The 16,890-nt window shown below is 44.7% G+C and overlaps 1 protein-coding gene across 1 annotated transcript in view; it reads right to left on the bottom strand.

Annotated features, from left to right (window-relative positions):
* Positions 1-4,751, bottom strand: part of LOC115476299 (phospholipase A2 inhibitor and Ly6/PLAUR domain-containing protein-like) — a 40,086-nt gene extending 35,335 nt beyond the window's left edge. The window contains exon 1 of the mRNA XM_030212591.1: positions 4,646-4,751. Coding sequence (XP_030068451.1) covers positions 4,646-4,697 — 52 coding nt within the window. The 5' untranslated portion in view covers positions 4,698-4,751. The remainder of the gene's footprint in view (positions 1-4,645) is intronic.
* Between the last annotated feature and the right edge of the window lie 12,139 nt (positions 4,752-16,890).

Genomic DNA, 16,890 nt, shown 5'->3' on the forward strand with positions numbered 1-16,890 from the left:
TGTCCCTAGTGTTAGTGTTTGCTAAAAACGCTAGCACACCTTAGTAAACAGGGCCCTCGGTTTCCTTTGTTCATTGGGCATGCACACCTTCATAATTACAGGACTAGCTTAGGTAGACATACCCATTAGCACAGTTGTCTTTCTTAGGCATCTCAAATAGGCTTTCTTTATTTACATATATGTTGTGGTAAACACAGTGGTTGCCCTACCCTGAGGAGGCCGCTAGATGGCGCTCTCCTACCAGAAAGAGGGAAAATGCCATGATATAGTCCCTAGATGGAGCTCCAAGTGGGACTCAGGGTAATGTCCTGAAGGGGCCAGCAGAAGGAGTTCCAGCTAAGGCCTGTTAAGGGAAGGTGCTGGACTCTTCCAGAACTAGGAGGAGGGGCCCAGAAGGGGTGTGGTGGGCTATTAGCAGCCCTATATAAACAGTACCTCCTGAGGAGCTAAAGGAGAAGAGTGGGGAACCAGAGGAGCCTGGGGAAGCCTGCTGGAGGAGGAGTTACCTGGAAGAGGTCAGAGAGAGCGAGAAGGAGACCCTAAAAGTGAAGGTACCTACCAGGCCATGTTGTTGATGGACTCGTGAACCAGGCCATGCTGTTGATGGACTTGTGACTTATTTAAAATGAACTAACAGCCGTGGGGTGGAGGATAGGACTGTAAGGTCAATAAGAGTGAAGAAAGTCCTATCCAGGGGTGGTGGCTGTTTTACACTGAGACCCCTGTCTCCCAAAGTAAAGGGGCTCAGTGTATTTGCAAGTGAACGATAACTGGAAAGAAGTTGTTCCCCACAAGACTGAATCCAAGTACTAATAAATTGAATTTGCATATGTTGACTGCCTAATTTGCATATTTGAGAAGGCTGGAGAATCTGAGTTATAGTTCCAGGGAAATGCGGTGGGTCACTGTCCGTGAACCAGAGGAGTGACCGGGGCACGGTGGACATAACAGGAAAGGATTTCCACGGGGATTAAGGCATGTCAGAGCAGTCACCCTGCGTGAAGGAACCCAGGATATAGAGGTTGGTGATTGCAAGTTGCTGGGGAAGGACCCACCAGAGTCCTGCTCAGGATCCCGGGGCCAGTGAGGCCAAGTGGAGGGCAGGAAGAGCAGGCATCTTTAGAAGTTGCTCAGAGGCCGGGCAGAGAGCAGGTGAACCTGGGCAGGAGCCACTAGAGGGCCTCAGCACATGGGAGGGAAGTGTGCCGAAAGGTCAACTGACTACAGGTCGGTTCTGGTGGGGGACCAGAGAACTCAAAGTGAAGCCTCAAGAGAGAAGAAAAGGCATCAGTCTCCAGTGGGAGGAGAAGCCTCGTCATAACAAGTTGTGGCAGTGGTGGGATCACAGTGAACTTCCACGTGGTGGGAGAGGAGAGCTCTCAGTAAATCGGAGGTAGTTCCAGATCGGACCAGACGAGGGGTCGAGCGTGGAGATAGTGGGAGCAGTCGAGTCCCGAAGGCAAGTCGGAGGAGTTCCAGAGACCAGACCAGACGAGTAGCCAGAGTGAGGTGGTGGTGTCCTGGAAGTTCCAGAAGCCCGTCCAGGGGGCCAACACTGATAAAGGCGCATTACTCGCCTACCCAGGTAAAGGGTACCTAGGGGGGAGGCGAGGGAGGATCCAGTAAGCTGAGAAGCGCAGTTCTTGTAAAGAATAGAAAAGCTTGTTCTGTGTGATTTCTGGTACGAGTTTTAAGAAGTAGCACAAGTGTAGGACCATGGAAACAGGCAGTCCGCACTTGGATTCTTCTTTTATGTTACAGGCGGCATCCCATCAGACGGTCGAGGAGGATGTCGGAGTCATGGGAAGGCGGAGACGGTTCAGACCAGAGAAAAAAGTCCAGAGGCCCGAGGAGCCGGAGCCCAAGTCATCAGCGATGGACACCATGATCCAGGTTCTGGGACTTGGAGGGGGACTTTGTTTAGAGACTGGTGGGACAAGGTTTAAGCCTGAAGGGGTGTCTGGGGCAGACAGGACCCCGAGGAGAAGAAAAGAGACTGAGCCAGTATATTACCAATGTGGGGAAATGGGCCATATTGGAGAGTGGTGTCTGCTGTATTCAGTTCAGGGGATGAACTGGGAGACTGGGAGGAAATAGGGAATCCTACAGTCGGTTGGTGAGGGTTAAGTAACATGGCAGGCAAGAGGAAGTCCAAAGGCCATGGGAGTCGAGAGGTGACCCATTCCTCAGGGGCAGACTTCATGGTTAGGCTGGGAACCCAAGGGGAAAGAGGTGTCTGCAGGGAAGAGGGAGGGTCAGGAGGAACCCACTGCAGGGAGAGCACCCAATGTCCCAAGGAGTGGGAAGGCCACAAGCCTTAAAAGTGCCAAGATGGAGGAGGGGTGCCTGGAAAAGGAAGAAAAACACCAGGTGCAGGATAATGGTGGTCCTGGTAAGAAGGGTAAACCCTCTAGGAAAGTGAAAGGGGGTGTAGGCCCAGGTGAGAACTTCCCAGGTGACAGGATAAAAAGTAATCCTGATTGTGTAGGGGAAGTCAATGGACACTGTGAGTAGGAGGGTGAGACAGCTGTAGAAAAAGTAGGCTGCCCCTGCTACTGGCAGTATTTCCATGGGGTGGGGAACCAGGGAGAGTTGCCCCAAGGGAGAAATACTGGGAAACCCAGGGAGTAGAAGGTAGTAAAGCTATCTCCCTGGAAATGGGATTAATGAAATTTCCCAAAGATGGCCTTGGGTTTGGTAGGAAACTCCAGGAGGAAGCTCAAAAAGAGAATGAGAATCCGCTGTTAAAAACCCTTAAAGAAAGTATCTGGCAGGTAGAATGGGAGTTACAGGCCCTATGTAAACCGGGGAAACTCTATAGGTACCCTGAGCAACCTCTGAGGGAAGTCCTGGAACGTAATAAGGGACTGATGGTAACTTTAGTGGACAATATACAGCAGCAGGAGGAGTCCCATAAGATAATGGAGAATAGGCTAAGGGAGACTGAGCAGAGATGGGTCCTATTCGAGTCAGCGTATAGGAAAGAAATGGCTGCTTCAGTGCATGCCTTAGATGCCAAACAGGCAGAGTCCCTTAAGCAGATGGAAGGCTGTGAGACACTGCTAGCCACGGTTAGGGCTGAGCTGCTCACAGAATGTAGGCTAAGGGAGGAACAGGAAGCAGAAGTAGCCCATCATACAGCTACCCTGAAAGAGACCCAAGCCTTAAATGAGACCCGATTAGCAAAGCTGCAGTCCACACATGAGCAAGAGATAAGGGACCTCACAGACAAGTTGCAACTGGACCAGGAGCAGATTATGCCGATTTCGCCGGCCTTGAGAGATGGGCGGTCATCTCCCAATATGTGTCGGAAGATGGCCGCCCTTCTCTTTCGAAAATAAGCTGGATAGTGATTTAACTTATTCTTTCAGGCTTTAAAATTGTGTTTTATGTATCTGATGTGCAGTGTAGCATGTTTGCTTTGTAGGCTTAATTCAAGGGACTAGCCTTACTAATTAGAGACCCAGAAATAAAACTGATATCTATTAATAGGTAACTAATATGTAACTTAGTTACTTCTTTGATTATCCTTCTCCGAGGACAAGCAGGCTGCTTGTTCTCACTGATGGGTGACGTCCACGGCAGCCCCTCCAATCGGAACACTTACTAGCAAAGGCCTTTGCTAGTCCTTGCGCACCGATGCGCACCGCGCATGCGCGGCCGTCTTCCCGCCCGAACCGGCTCGTGTTCGTCAGTCTTCTTTTGTCCGCGCTCGGTACGGTCGTGTTTGCGCCGTTCGCGCCCCTTAAGTTGACTTTTTCGCTCTTAAAAAAAAAAAAAAAAAGGGATTTCGGAGAAGGACCTTACTGTCTTTTTCCCTTCCCCGTATTTCTAGTTTTTGGCCCCGATAAGTTTTCTTTCGTTTTCGGGGTAGGCCCCTTTGAGGCCTCGGGTCGAGTTTTTTTCTCCCCCTCTTTTTGGTGCCTTACCGCAATTACGAGTTTTGATTTCGCCGCCCATGTCATCGAAGTCTCCCAGCGGCTTCAAGAAGTGCACCCAGTGCGCCCGGGTAATCTCGCTCACTGATAGGCACGCGTCGTGTCTTCAGTGTCTGGGGGCTGGGCACGCCCGCAGGCCTGTAGTCTTTGCGCCCTTTTACAGAAGAGGACTCAGGTAGCGAGATTGGCCCAGTGGAACGTGTTGTTCTCGGGCTCTTCGTCGACAACAGCACCGGGGGCATCGAGTGCATCGACGTCGACAGCATCAAGACCTTCGACCTCGGCATCGACTGCATCGAGGCATCCGACACTCTGCATCGTCGGTACCGAGACATCGAAAGGCTGCGTCGGCGTCGGTGGTACTGGGACCTCAACTAGTGCTGATGTCGTCGGACGGTGGTGCTTCGACTGGAGTGCAGGTGAGGGCTGTCCATTCCCCTGCTGGTGGCGGTGAGCCTTCGGGTGGGTCTCCCCCTACCCTGAGGGCTCCTGCGGTACAGCCCCCCCGAGACCGACCTTCTTCGGCCTCGGCCCTGAGGAAGCGACGGCTGGATTCTACGTCCTCCTCATCGGTACCGGGAAGCTCCGGTGACATGCTTTGTTTGAAAAAGTCAAAGAAGCATCGACACCGGTCTCCTTCCCGCGTCGGTACCGAGAGCTCTGGTTCGCTGTGAATGGTAACAGACATTTCAGGGAAGGAGTCTTACCTGTGACTATCAGAGCAGAGAAAATGTAGATGCTGCTGAAAAAAGCCCTCATGATGCTGGAGAGAGGATGGAGCTGAGTGCAGTGTATGACAAGGTCAGAACTCAGTCTCTGCTTCCTAGAACACTTACTGTTCAGAATGTAGTATTTATACCCTGGTGTGTAAAAATGAGAAATGTCTACTTTTAAATATTAAGTGACAGTGTATCCCTTCAGTGACTCTAAGCCAAATAAACGGGTCCCTGTGACGTGCCTGTAGACATTAAGAAGAGTATGTTCCCATATATGAGATAAGAAATTCTCTCTCATTTTTATTCAGTATTTGTTCATTTATTCAAAACCCAGGATACTCACACAGCACATATTTCAGTACTTAAACTCCCAAGCCCTCCAGAATCTTACTAATAAACAAATGCTTGTATTCAATTATGAGGTTATGTGTCCTTCTCATACAATCACTATTCCATATTCATGTATTACAACCCTTGTGATCACAGTATCCCTTTCCAATGCTTGAGCATAGACAGATTGTGATTTTCTAAAGGTTGCTGCCTTTATGGAGAGATTCATCCAAAATCATTAGAGCCAAAAAACAATCCTTCAGAAAGTGGAGAAGAGAACCAACTGAAAGTAACAGGATAGATCATAAGGAATGCCAAGCCAAATGCAAAGCGGAGATAAGGAGGGCAAAAAAGGACTTTGAGAAGAAATTAGCGTTGGAAGCAAAAATACATAGTAAAAATTTTTTTAGATACATTAAAAGCAGGAAACCGGCCAAAGAGTCGGTTGGGCCGCTGGACGAAAATGGTGTTAAAGGGGCGATCAAGGAGGACAAAGCCGTAGCGGAGAAATTAAATGAATTCTTTGCTTCGGTCTTCACCGAGGAGGATTTGGGGGGGACACCGGTGCCGGAAAGAATATTTGAAGCGGGGGAGTCGGAGAAACTAAACAAATTCTCTGTAACCTTGGAGGATGTAATGGGTCAGTTCAGCAAGCTGAAGAGTAGTAAATCACCGGGACCTGATGGTATTCATCCCAGAGTATTAATAGAACTAAAAAATGAACTTGCGGAGCTACTGTTAGAAATATGCAATCTGTCCCTAAAAGCGAGTGTAATACCGGAAGACTGGAGGGTAGCCAATGTTACTCCGATTTTTAAGAAAGGTTCCAGAGGAGATCCGGGAAATTATAGACCGGTGAGTCTGACGTCGGTGCCGGGCAAGATGGTGGAGGCTATTATTAAGAATAAAATTGCAGAGCATATACAAAAACATGGACTGATGAGACAAAGTCAGCACGGATTTAGTGAAGGGAAGTCTTGCCTCACCAATCTAATGCATTTTTTTGAGGGGGTAAGCAAACATGTGGACAATGGGGAGCCGGTTGATATTGTATATCTGGATTTTCAGAAGGCGTTTGACAAAGTGCCGCACGAAAGACTCCTGAAGAAATTGCAGAGTCATGGAATCGGAGGTAGGGTACTATTATGGATTAAGAACTGGTTGAAAGATAGGAAGCAGAGAGTAGGATTGCGTGGCCAGTATTCTCAGTGGAGGAGGGTAGTTAGTGGGGTCCCGCAGGGGTCTGTGCTGGGTCCGTTGCTTTTTAATGTATTTATAAATGACCTAGAGATGGGAATAACTAGTGAGGTAATTAAATTCGCCGATGACACAAAATTATTCAGGGTCGTCAAGTCGCAGGAGGAATATGAACGATTACAGGAGGACCTTGCGAGACTGGGAGAATGGGCGTGCAAGTGGCAGATGAAGTTCAATGTTGACAAGTGCAAAGTGATGCATGTGGGTAAGAGGAACCCGAATTATAGCTACGTCTTGCAAGGTTCCACGTTAGGAGTTACGGATCAAGAAAGGGATCTGGGTGTCGTCGTCGATGATACGCTGAAACCTTCTGCTCAGTGTGCTGCTGCGGCTAGGAAAGCGAATAGAATGTTGGGTGTTATTAGGAAGGGTATGGAGTCCAGGTGTGCGGATGTTATAATGCCGTTGTATCGCTCCATGGTGCGACCGCACCTGGAGTATTGTGTTCAGTACTGGTCTCCGTATCTCAAAAAAGATATAGTAGAATTGGAAAAGGTACAGCGAAGGGCGACGAAAATGATAGTGGGGATGGGACGACTTTCCTATGAAGAGAGGCTGAGAAGGCTAGGGCTTTTCAGCTTGGAGAAGAGACGGCTGAGGGGAGATATGATAGAAGTGTATAAAATAATGAGTGGAATGGATCGGGTGGATGTGAAGCGACTGTTCACGCTATCCAAAAATACTAGGACTAGAGGGCATGAGTTGAAGCTACAGTGTGGTAAATTTAAAACGAATCGGAGAAAATTTTTCTTCACCCAACGTGTAATTAGACTCTGGAATTCGTTGCCGGAGAACGTGGTACGGGCGGTTAGCTTGACGGAGTTTAAAAGGGGTTAGATAGATTCCTAAAGGACAAGTCCATAGACCGCTATTAAATGGACTTGGAAAAATTCCGCATTTTTAGGTATAACTTGTCTGGAATGTTTTTACGTTTAGGGAGCGTGCCAGGTGCCCTTGACCTGGATTGGCCACTGTCGGTGACAGGATGCTGGGCTAGATGGACCTTTGGTCTTTCCCAGTATGGCACTACTTATGTACTTATGTACTTATAACTGGTATAACTTGGTATAGACTAGTATATTATAGTAACAAGATATGAATAGCATAATTATAGTAAAAATAACTTAGGAAAGAACAGAGAACCACAGAACCTAGTCAGCCTAGCAATTCTCTGGATGCGTGTGTCTAGGGGTTGGTACTACAGAACACCAAACAGTGTTTGTTTCCCACTCGTGGTACCTAATAAAGAAATAATAATAATAATAAGAAGAAGAATTAGTGAAATGGCAAACAATCACACAAAAGAAATATTGCTAGAATTACACTAACATAGTAAATGACAGCAGATAAAGACCTGTATGGTCCATTCTGTTTGCCCAACAAGATAAACTCATTTTACATGGTATGCGATACTTTATACGTATACCCAAGTTTGATTTGTCCTTGCCTTTAGAACAGTATGACTTCATGGACATGTCTGCCTACCGAATCAGAATGTAGTAGAACATATGTACAAGCATACTTTTGAGTTGCACCTTGGAGCACCAGTATCCTATTAAGGACAACTTGAGTGAACGTGCAAGAAGAATCCCAGCCATTGATCATGACTGAATAGGCCTTTCACACACTGGCATCATATCTATCAGCTATCCAGTTCATGAGAGACTCTTGGAGCACATCAACATAACTAATAAAATGGCACAATGTCTAACGTATACTGTGAAGGTAGAAAAGACAATGGGCCACATCCAATGCCATTGGTGCAACCAGTGTGAGAAGTCAAGTCAACTACCCATTCACTTCCGTAAGTATGAAGCAGAGTTCTGACTCTCAAGGCACAGATAAACCATCTGAACTAGCCTGCAAAGCTGAAAAATGGGCCCAAACAGCATCTGAAAGCAAGACCAGTCAAAGGAGTCAATTCTCTCAATCTGTTGGGACCAGTGAGGCGGGGGTATACCAGGGAGGGACTCACTCTACCCCCCAAAAGTTCTGTTGAGATCCCCACTGCTATAGCTATAATAAAGACACCAACTCTGGAGGGAGTGAGGCCCAGTTGAAAGCCTGGCAGATTGGACAGCCTATATATCAGCATACTGTATATGTGGTGGATAAGGGCATAAGAGTTAAAAAAAAATTCTCATTAAACCAGATCTTCTCAAAGGTTTTTTTTAGCCAAGAAACCCAAACCCCACTGGTATTGTGCTTGAACTGCCCAAATGAATGAGAGAGAAGAATGAGGCTGTTATAACAGTGTTCCTACTTATGATATACTGGGAACCTTACACAGGGTTCCCCCTATGATAATATGTCTTGGAAAAATTAATTTTGTTGAATACCCTTTAGAGGGATCTTTCATTACAAAAAGGAATCCAATCGCTATTCAGAACAGAATGCACTGGCTTTCAGAAATAGTACGCATGCTTCTGGAAGAGATTGTACTCTATGTAAATAGTGTGCATTCTTTCAGAGGAGTGCACATATTTTAAAAGAGGATGCAGTCTTACTAAAAGAGTGTACATACTAATGTGTAGTTGTGTTTGCAAAGACAAAATTGCAACCCCCCCCCCCCCCCCCTCAAACTAAAATACTAAAAAGCAACACAATAAACTATACATAACAAAACATTTTGGGCTATTCACTCTACGGTGCTTCAGAAAACAAAAAACCTGATTAAATTTGTTTCCTTGCAAACTACACCCTCTCTTGACCTCTCTTGCAACATGAATTTCAAGGTGAGTAGAACAACAAGGAGTCCAAGTATGTCAAAGCTGAGTACAGCGTCTTTTGCATCTGACACGCTGGGTCTGATTTTGTCCTTAACTGCATCACATTCAGAGCATTATCTAATGAGATTCCATCCCATGTAAAGTAGTTTGTAATATGGTCCTGAACACAGCTACTGCCAAGGATTCAGGGCATTTACAAGAAGCAGCTTACAGGATATGAGATGTGATCATGGAAGAATAGAGTGTTTAATGGATCCTGGATACTTTACATATAATTTACCCTCAGTGTAGCCACCCACTATTATTGATTTCAGTGCCTTGTCTTAGCCATCTTATCTGCTTATATTGCCCACCTGCACTTGTCCCCTCTGCTGCCTATTTAAAAGATTTCATTGTATTGTCCTGAATATGTGAGCATCAAATTTGTTATATGAATTTTTCGTCATGCCCATAGTTCGCTCTGAGTGGATGTCCTCTAACTGCATTGCTGCCAGTGTGGGGGGTGGGGGGGCTTCAATGTTCTGTTTTCATTTACTACAGACAGGCATGTTCCTTGCAGTTCTGCAGAGCTTGCCTGTCCTTCACTATTGAAATGTGATAATGAAACAGCATCATCCACTGGCAGGAGCATAGGTGGAGGACTCCCGCTCAACTTAGAAGGAACAGTGGTTCTGCCTATTAAGACATGATATCATATATTTGTTATATGGATGTTCTACTGTGATGTTTAATTGTGAACATTGTGGGAACCTTAACCCATTAGTGCCCAATGTTCCCATATTTGTTCCCACATATGGGAACATTGGGCACTAATGGGCTAATTTCTACTCTTCAAGATTTTATGCCTTTAAGTAACCCCAACAGATAGAGTTTGGTCAGAGTTTCTTCCCTTGGATGGAAAAGTGTTTATCAAGCTTTATAAGAAATATGCTAAGATCATATTGTAGTTTGGACAATTGTCCTTCTTCAGTGATATCTGCTTTTCTGAAATTTATACACAACAACTTATTAATTGGATGGATTGTTTTACTGTAGGTAGATTTCCTTCTGAACTGGGAGATATATTATTTCACCAATATTGAAGACTAGCATGGATTCAGTGCAGGGGCGAAGCTACGGGTGGGCCTGGGTGGGCACAGGCCCACCCAATCTCGGTCTAGGCCCACCCAGTTTCTCTGATCCACCAATTGGCGCCGATCTTCTAGGCGCCGGTTAAGCACAGCTTTTTAGTTCAGCTCCACAAGCCTGGAGCGTTAAGGCCTACCTTGTTTTCTTGCAGTGCTCGGGTCCGGATCACAAGTCGGTAGTGGAGTTACGCGCTGCTAATGTCGCTGCTGCCATAGTGGTTTGTCTGCACTCTGCAGCTACTCTCACCGGTGCCTGCTGCTTTGCCCCTCTCCCGTGGCGTGAATGTGACTCGTCGGGCCCGGTCTCTTCCAACTGTGCCTGTGTACCACTGCCAGCACTGAGCTCCTCCTAGGACCCGTCCCAAATCTGGGTCGGATCCTAGGAGGAGCTCCATACTGGCAGCGGAACACAAGCACAGTTGGAAGAGACCGGGCCTGACGAGTCGCATTCACGCCGCGGGGGGGGACGACGACAGGGCAACAGTCACCGGCGAGAGTAGCACGATGCTGTGTCACTTGGGACTGCCCCAATCTTCAATGGTTCATCAGCTCACACCCTCAATGGATTATTGAGGATCCCAGCTGCAGGGGCTAACGGTGCAGATGGCCTCTCCGTCGGAGCAAGGGAGAAAAGTCAAGATGGCACAAGCTGAGTCTTCCGCGATCGTAAAGTTGGACTTGCTTAGTCTTTTTGCCTTACTGCGCTGTTTTTTGCTTACCTGATGCCTCGCAAGCAGAAGGGGAAGTGAGAGCTCTTCTTCTATTGGGCTCAACGCCTCCTGGACTGGCGGTGTCTCAACTGATGATTGTGGGATATTTGACTTAGTCTCTCGATGGGGGCAGCGTGGGTGGAAGCACTGACCTGCTTGGGGGTGAATAACAATTAAATTCTGACCTTGGCTTAGCAGAGATTTTTCTTGTGCAGTAATAGAATCTTGGTATTATAACTCTTTTGAAAACCAGACTGTGATGGATGCAAAACACTGTATCTATCCAGGTAACTTTCCATCAACTTGGTAACATAACCCTCTGTAATTTTCATAAACAATGGGATAATTGCAACAGGATGATAATTACTCATGACTTGTAAATTCCCTCTGGAATTTTTAGGAATTGGTGTTAACACAATGTCCCCCCAATTTGCTGGGAAAAGAACTTGTACAGTATAGCAAACCGCTTCCAATGGAGATACAGTAATTGTATCTAACATAGGGATATAAAAAATGATTTATATAAAATTGGAAGCCCACACCCATTTTTACCCTGCCTGGGAACATACTACTACTTAACATTTCTAGAGCGCTAGTAGGGTTACGCAGCACTGTACAGTTTAACAAAGAAGGACAGTCCCTGCTCAAAGGAGCTTACAATCTAAAGGAATGTAATATTTTATAACCTATTAGGCACATAATCTGAGATCATCAACAAGTGGGGCGCGTGGGGGACAGGGCAGCAGGCACCGGTGAGAGTAGCACAATACTGTGTCACTTCAGCCTCAGACGGGCCTCAGCATTCCCCCGCAGGACGGTGTAAAAGCCTGGGAAGATCCCAAGGATCCCGCTGTATCCATTTTTTACTTTTGCCCTCCCTCGCTGCCACAAAAAGGGCCAGGTACAGGATCCAGCCCAGTCTGCAGTGCTGTGCTCCACGTGCATAACTATGGTCATTTGAGAAACCAACATTCAAGCCCAGATAAAAACAAATGTTTTAATTTTTATTATGTGTAATGCTGGACTGCTGGTGGGTTTCAGGGTGGGGATAGGCTCAGTGCCCAGGTTAAAATAAAATTTAAAAAAAGGTTGTAGATTTCATGTTGGTGTGGATGGTCTCTTTTTTTTAATTTTAACCTGGGCACTGCAGAGCCTATCCCCACCTAGAAACCCACCAACATTAAATACAAAAACGTTAAAAAAATTATTTTAACCTGGGCCTGGGTACTGTAGAGCCCAGGATTTAAAAAAAAAAAGTTTTGCATTAACGTAGGTGGGTTTCTGGTTGGAGGTGGGCTCTGCCATGCGCAGGACATTAAAATACAAAATGTTTTAGATTTAATGCTAGTGTGCTTTTAAGGTGAGGTGGGATGAGATTAGGAAGGGCAGGGGAGATGCAAGACGGGGGGGGGGGGGGATGGGTAGGGCTTAGGACAGGGCTGATGTTGGGCTACAGGGAGGGGTGGGGGTAGAGTAGGGCTATTGCCTAGCTACAGGATGGATAGTGGATATCTTGTCATATGTTGAGGTGTTTGCCATTATAGTAGACTTGTGTCCGGTCAAGTTTAAGATACGGGATAATGTAACTATGTAAAAATATTGTTTTTTTTTCTATTAAGTATGTATGTGATTTATGTTGATGCAGGGCAGCTGTTGGGCAGACTACTTAGAAATTCATGATCAAATGCATTCTAAGGCATTATTTTGTAGTATTCTAAGAAACACTACTCATACTTATATACATAGTGCCCACCCATATTAACTCTGGGCCCACCCAAAATGTCAGGTCTGGCTACGCCACTGATTCAGTGGGGTTAGTTTCAAACTATAGGCTTATTGCTTTGATTCCTTTGTTTGTGAAATTAATGGAGGGGTTAGTTGCTGTTCAACTATCTCATTTTCTGGAACAGCATAATGTCCTTCATTTTTCCTAATCAGGGTTTCGATCTAATTTTAATACTGAAACTGTAATAGGTGCTTTATTTGATACAGTTCAATTATGGTTCAGTGAAGCGAAAAAAAGCCTTGCTCCTTCAGTTTGATTTGTCGAGTTCATTCGACTTGGTTGACTTTGATATTCTCCTGCAGATTTTGGATGCCATTGGTATTTCAGGTACAGTAAGATCTTGGTTTCCATGCCTTTCTTTACTACAGAAGATATAGAGTTAAAATGTTAGCTGATCAATCGGATTATTGGAGCAATGTTTGTGGGGTCCCACAAGGATCTCCACTGTCTCCCTTGTTATTTAATGTGTATTTACATACCTTGGGTTTTGAATTAGAGAAATTAGAGTTTGTGACCTTCAGTTGTGCAGACAGCATAACCATTCTTTTCCAATTCAAACTGATGTTGCTACTGAATTGCCTGTTTTGCAGTTGATATTTTACACTGTAGAACATTGGATGATGGTGCATAGGTTAAAGCCAAATACAGAAAAAACAAAGCTGTTGTTGATCAATGGCTTCCGAGGCCCTATGGAGTCCAGCATTGTAATTGGTCAGCAGGTGTACTCTTTTTCCTCCTCAGAGAGGATTTTGGAGGTGATGCTGGACTCTATGGGCACTTTGGAGCTACATGTTAATAAGGTGGTACAAAAAACATTCTTTGTTATGCAAAAACGATGTTGTTTTTACAAATTTTTTCATATCCATTAGTTTCAGCTACTGGTTCAAGCTTTGTTATTGAATTCTTTGGATTATTGTAATGTTATTTATCTAGGCTGCTTGCAAGCCTTAATGCCTAAATTACAGGCAATCCAAAATACTGCACTAAGTTTGATATTTTAATACATAAGCATCGCCATGCTGGGACAGACCAAGGGTCCATCGAGCCCAACACCCTGTCACCGACAGCGGCCAAAAGAACAAGCAATTTGTCCCGCCCATCCTAGAAATACTGTATTCCCTCGTCCATTCAATAACATTCTATGGCTTTTTCCTCCAAGAAGCGGTCCAAACCTTTTTTAAAGTCCGCTAAGTTAACTGCCTTAACCACCTTTCCCGGCAGTGAATTCCAGAGTTTAACTATGCGTTGAGTGAAGAAAAATTTCCTCCGATTCGTTTTAAATTTACCACACTGCAGCTTCATCACATGCCCCCTTGTCCTAGTATTTTTGGAAAGCGTAAACAGACGCTCCACATCGACCCATTCCAGTCCACTCATTATCTTATAGACCTCTATCATATCTCCTCTCAGCCGCCTTTTCTCCAAGCTGAAGAGCCCCAGCCTCTTCAGCCTATCCTGATAGGGAAGCCGTCCCATCCCCTGTATCATCTTTGTCGCCCTTCTCTGCACTTTTCCAATTCCACTATGTCTTTTTTGAGGTGCGGCGACTAGAATTGAACACAATACTCGAGGTGCGGTCGCACCATAGAGCAATACAACGGCAGAATAATATCCTTATTTTTGTTTTCCGTCCCTTTCCTAATGATACCCAACATTCTATTTGCTTTCCTAGCCGCAGGAGCACATTGAGCAGAAGTTTTCAATGTATCATCAACGACGACACCTAATCCCTTTCTTGGTCCGTGACTCCCAACGCTGAACCTTGAATGACGTAGTTATAGTTTGGGTTCCTCTTTTAAATGTTCTGATCATTTGTCAGAATATTATTCTAAAGTTCATTGGTTGCCAGTAGCTGCACAGGTCATATTCAAATTTTCTTGTTTGATGTATAAGGTTTCTTATGACGTAGCTCCTGTTTATTTGATTTGATGTTTTGTTTTGTTTTGTCAAATACTATTTGTGCTTGACAGCTAAAGATAGGAAGAAAAAGTAACTGGCTGGTTTATAAATGATAAAAGTCTTTAGTCCGTCAACTCGCTCCAGTATGTTAAAAAAAACATATGTCCAATTTGCCTATGTTTCGTCAATAGCTGCTTCAAGGGCATTCAGTTACCAATTAGTGTTCATTCCAAGCCTCACCAACTAGTATATTCAGCGTCTCTAACCCAAACTTCTGAGTAGTAACTCTGAGAGTCAGTCACTACTGAGAAGATCAGGTTGGAGATGCTGAATGTACCAGCTGGTGAGGCACGGATTGAGCACTGATTGGTAACTGAATGCCCCTGAAGCAGCCTTTGGTAAAACATGGCCATTTTGGGCATATGATTTTTAACAACCTGGAGCGAGTGCAGTGATTAAAGAGTTTTACCATTTACAACCAGTCTGCTACTTGTACTTCCCACTTTGGATTTTGCAAACCATTTGCCTTATTGTTTTTTGTTAGCTTAAGATATGCTGAACTTCCAAAAGCTATTTATTCATCTATTTATTTATTAATTGGGATTCATTTACCGCCTTTTTGAAGAAATTCACTCAAAGCAGTGTACAGCAAGAATAAGTCAGACATAGGCAATAGACAATTACGGTAGTAAAAATATTCAAATAACAATACAAGATATTGCATAGAATGCCCACAAGAAAGAGAAAACAATACAATTCCCACAAAACATATAAAGTGGCAGAAAAACACATTGGGAACAACCAAGTGTAAAAAGATGATGATCCAAAGATTTCCAAGATAAAAACTTTTATTGTAAAACTCCTTATGATGTATAGTGGTTGGGAGATACGGATTTGATATAAGCCATGTTTCGGCGCACCGGCCTTCATCAGGAGTCTAGTAATCAACCAATAAAGGTGATGGAGCCAAAAAGGTTATAAAAGCAATTTTTTTTTCTATGTTGCACCAGACAAATCACTGAGTAATGAATCTCTGCAGCAGCTGTGGAAATGATCATCAAGGAGGCTGTCTTGCAGTGCTGCAGCTACTTTGTAGTTGGTTAAATGGGATGGGATTTGATATATCATCTTTCTGTGGTTACAGTCAAAGTATTTTACATATTATGTACAGGTACTTATTTTGAACCTGGGGCAATGGAGGGTTAAATGGCTTTCCAGAATCACAAGGAGCTGCAGTAGGAATCAAACCAGTTCTGCAGGTTCTCAAGCCACTGCATTAACCACTAGGCTATTCCTCTGCTCTTAGACCCTTCTTGATGTATAAGGGGAAGAGATTTGATATGCCGCCTTTTTGTGACACAATCAAAGCAGTTTACATATATTATGGACAGGTGCTTTTCTTTTTTTTAGTATCACTCCTGGGGAAATTTGGTGCAAAAAGAAAACTTCTGCACAAATGTTTGGAAATTTTGTGCATAATATTTTAAAATTCTGTTTATTTGTAATTTCTTTTTTTTTCTTTTTTGCAGAATATCTCCAATCATAAGGCCTAACCACTTCCCTAGCTTCTTCCTTCACCAGTAACATTGCTCTCTAGGTTCCACCCAGCCCAGTTCTCTCTCACACCAGCTTAGCTTCAGATTTCACCCTCCTCACCCTGATTTAGATTGAACTCCTTCCCTTCCCTTTCTCTAGGGGAGATGCATTAAACTTACTGGGCCAGAAACATGCTTTCATGACCAGTTCCAGATGGTTTAGGGAGCACATTATTCAGCGAGAGATGCACAAAGGGGTTCTGCAGGCTGTTTTCCGATTATGGCAGCAGACAACGGCAACGGTATGCAAAGTCATTAAAATGAGCTTATTACCATTCAAATGTGCATTCTGAGTGATGCACAGTCATTTTCAAGTGATACACAGACTGCAGCCCCAGCCTTTTACGATGAGACTTTTACGGGAGGTCAGGAGATGTCATAGCACCCCAATCAGCAGCCAAGTTTCCTGAAATAACACATTCTTCTCCCACTGATGGTGTGTCTGCACTTCCTGTGTTTGCATTTTTTCCTCTTCCCAAATAATTTCAGGCAGGGAAAACAAAGCAGAAAGTAGAGGGAGCAAGGAAGGAGCCCGGGCTCTTTTTTTTCACAGATGCAGCAAAAGTAGAGATCGTTCATTCAGGATTTCTTCACTTCGTTACAGATCGAGCATGGTACTGGAAGATTGGAGGGTGGCCAGTGTAACGCTGATTTTTAAAAAAGGTTCCAGAGGAGATCTGGGAAATTATAGACCGCTGAGTCTGACCTCGGTGCTGGGCAAAATGGTAAAGACTATTATAAAGAACAAAATTACAGAGCATATTCAAAAGAATGGGTTAATGAGACAAACCAAAATGGATTTA

This window comes from Microcaecilia unicolor, chromosome 8 (genome assembly GCF_901765095.1).
Source record: "Microcaecilia unicolor chromosome 8, aMicUni1.1, whole genome shotgun sequence".
Taxonomy (NCBI): Eukaryota; Metazoa; Chordata; class Amphibia; order Gymnophiona; family Siphonopidae; genus Microcaecilia; species Microcaecilia unicolor.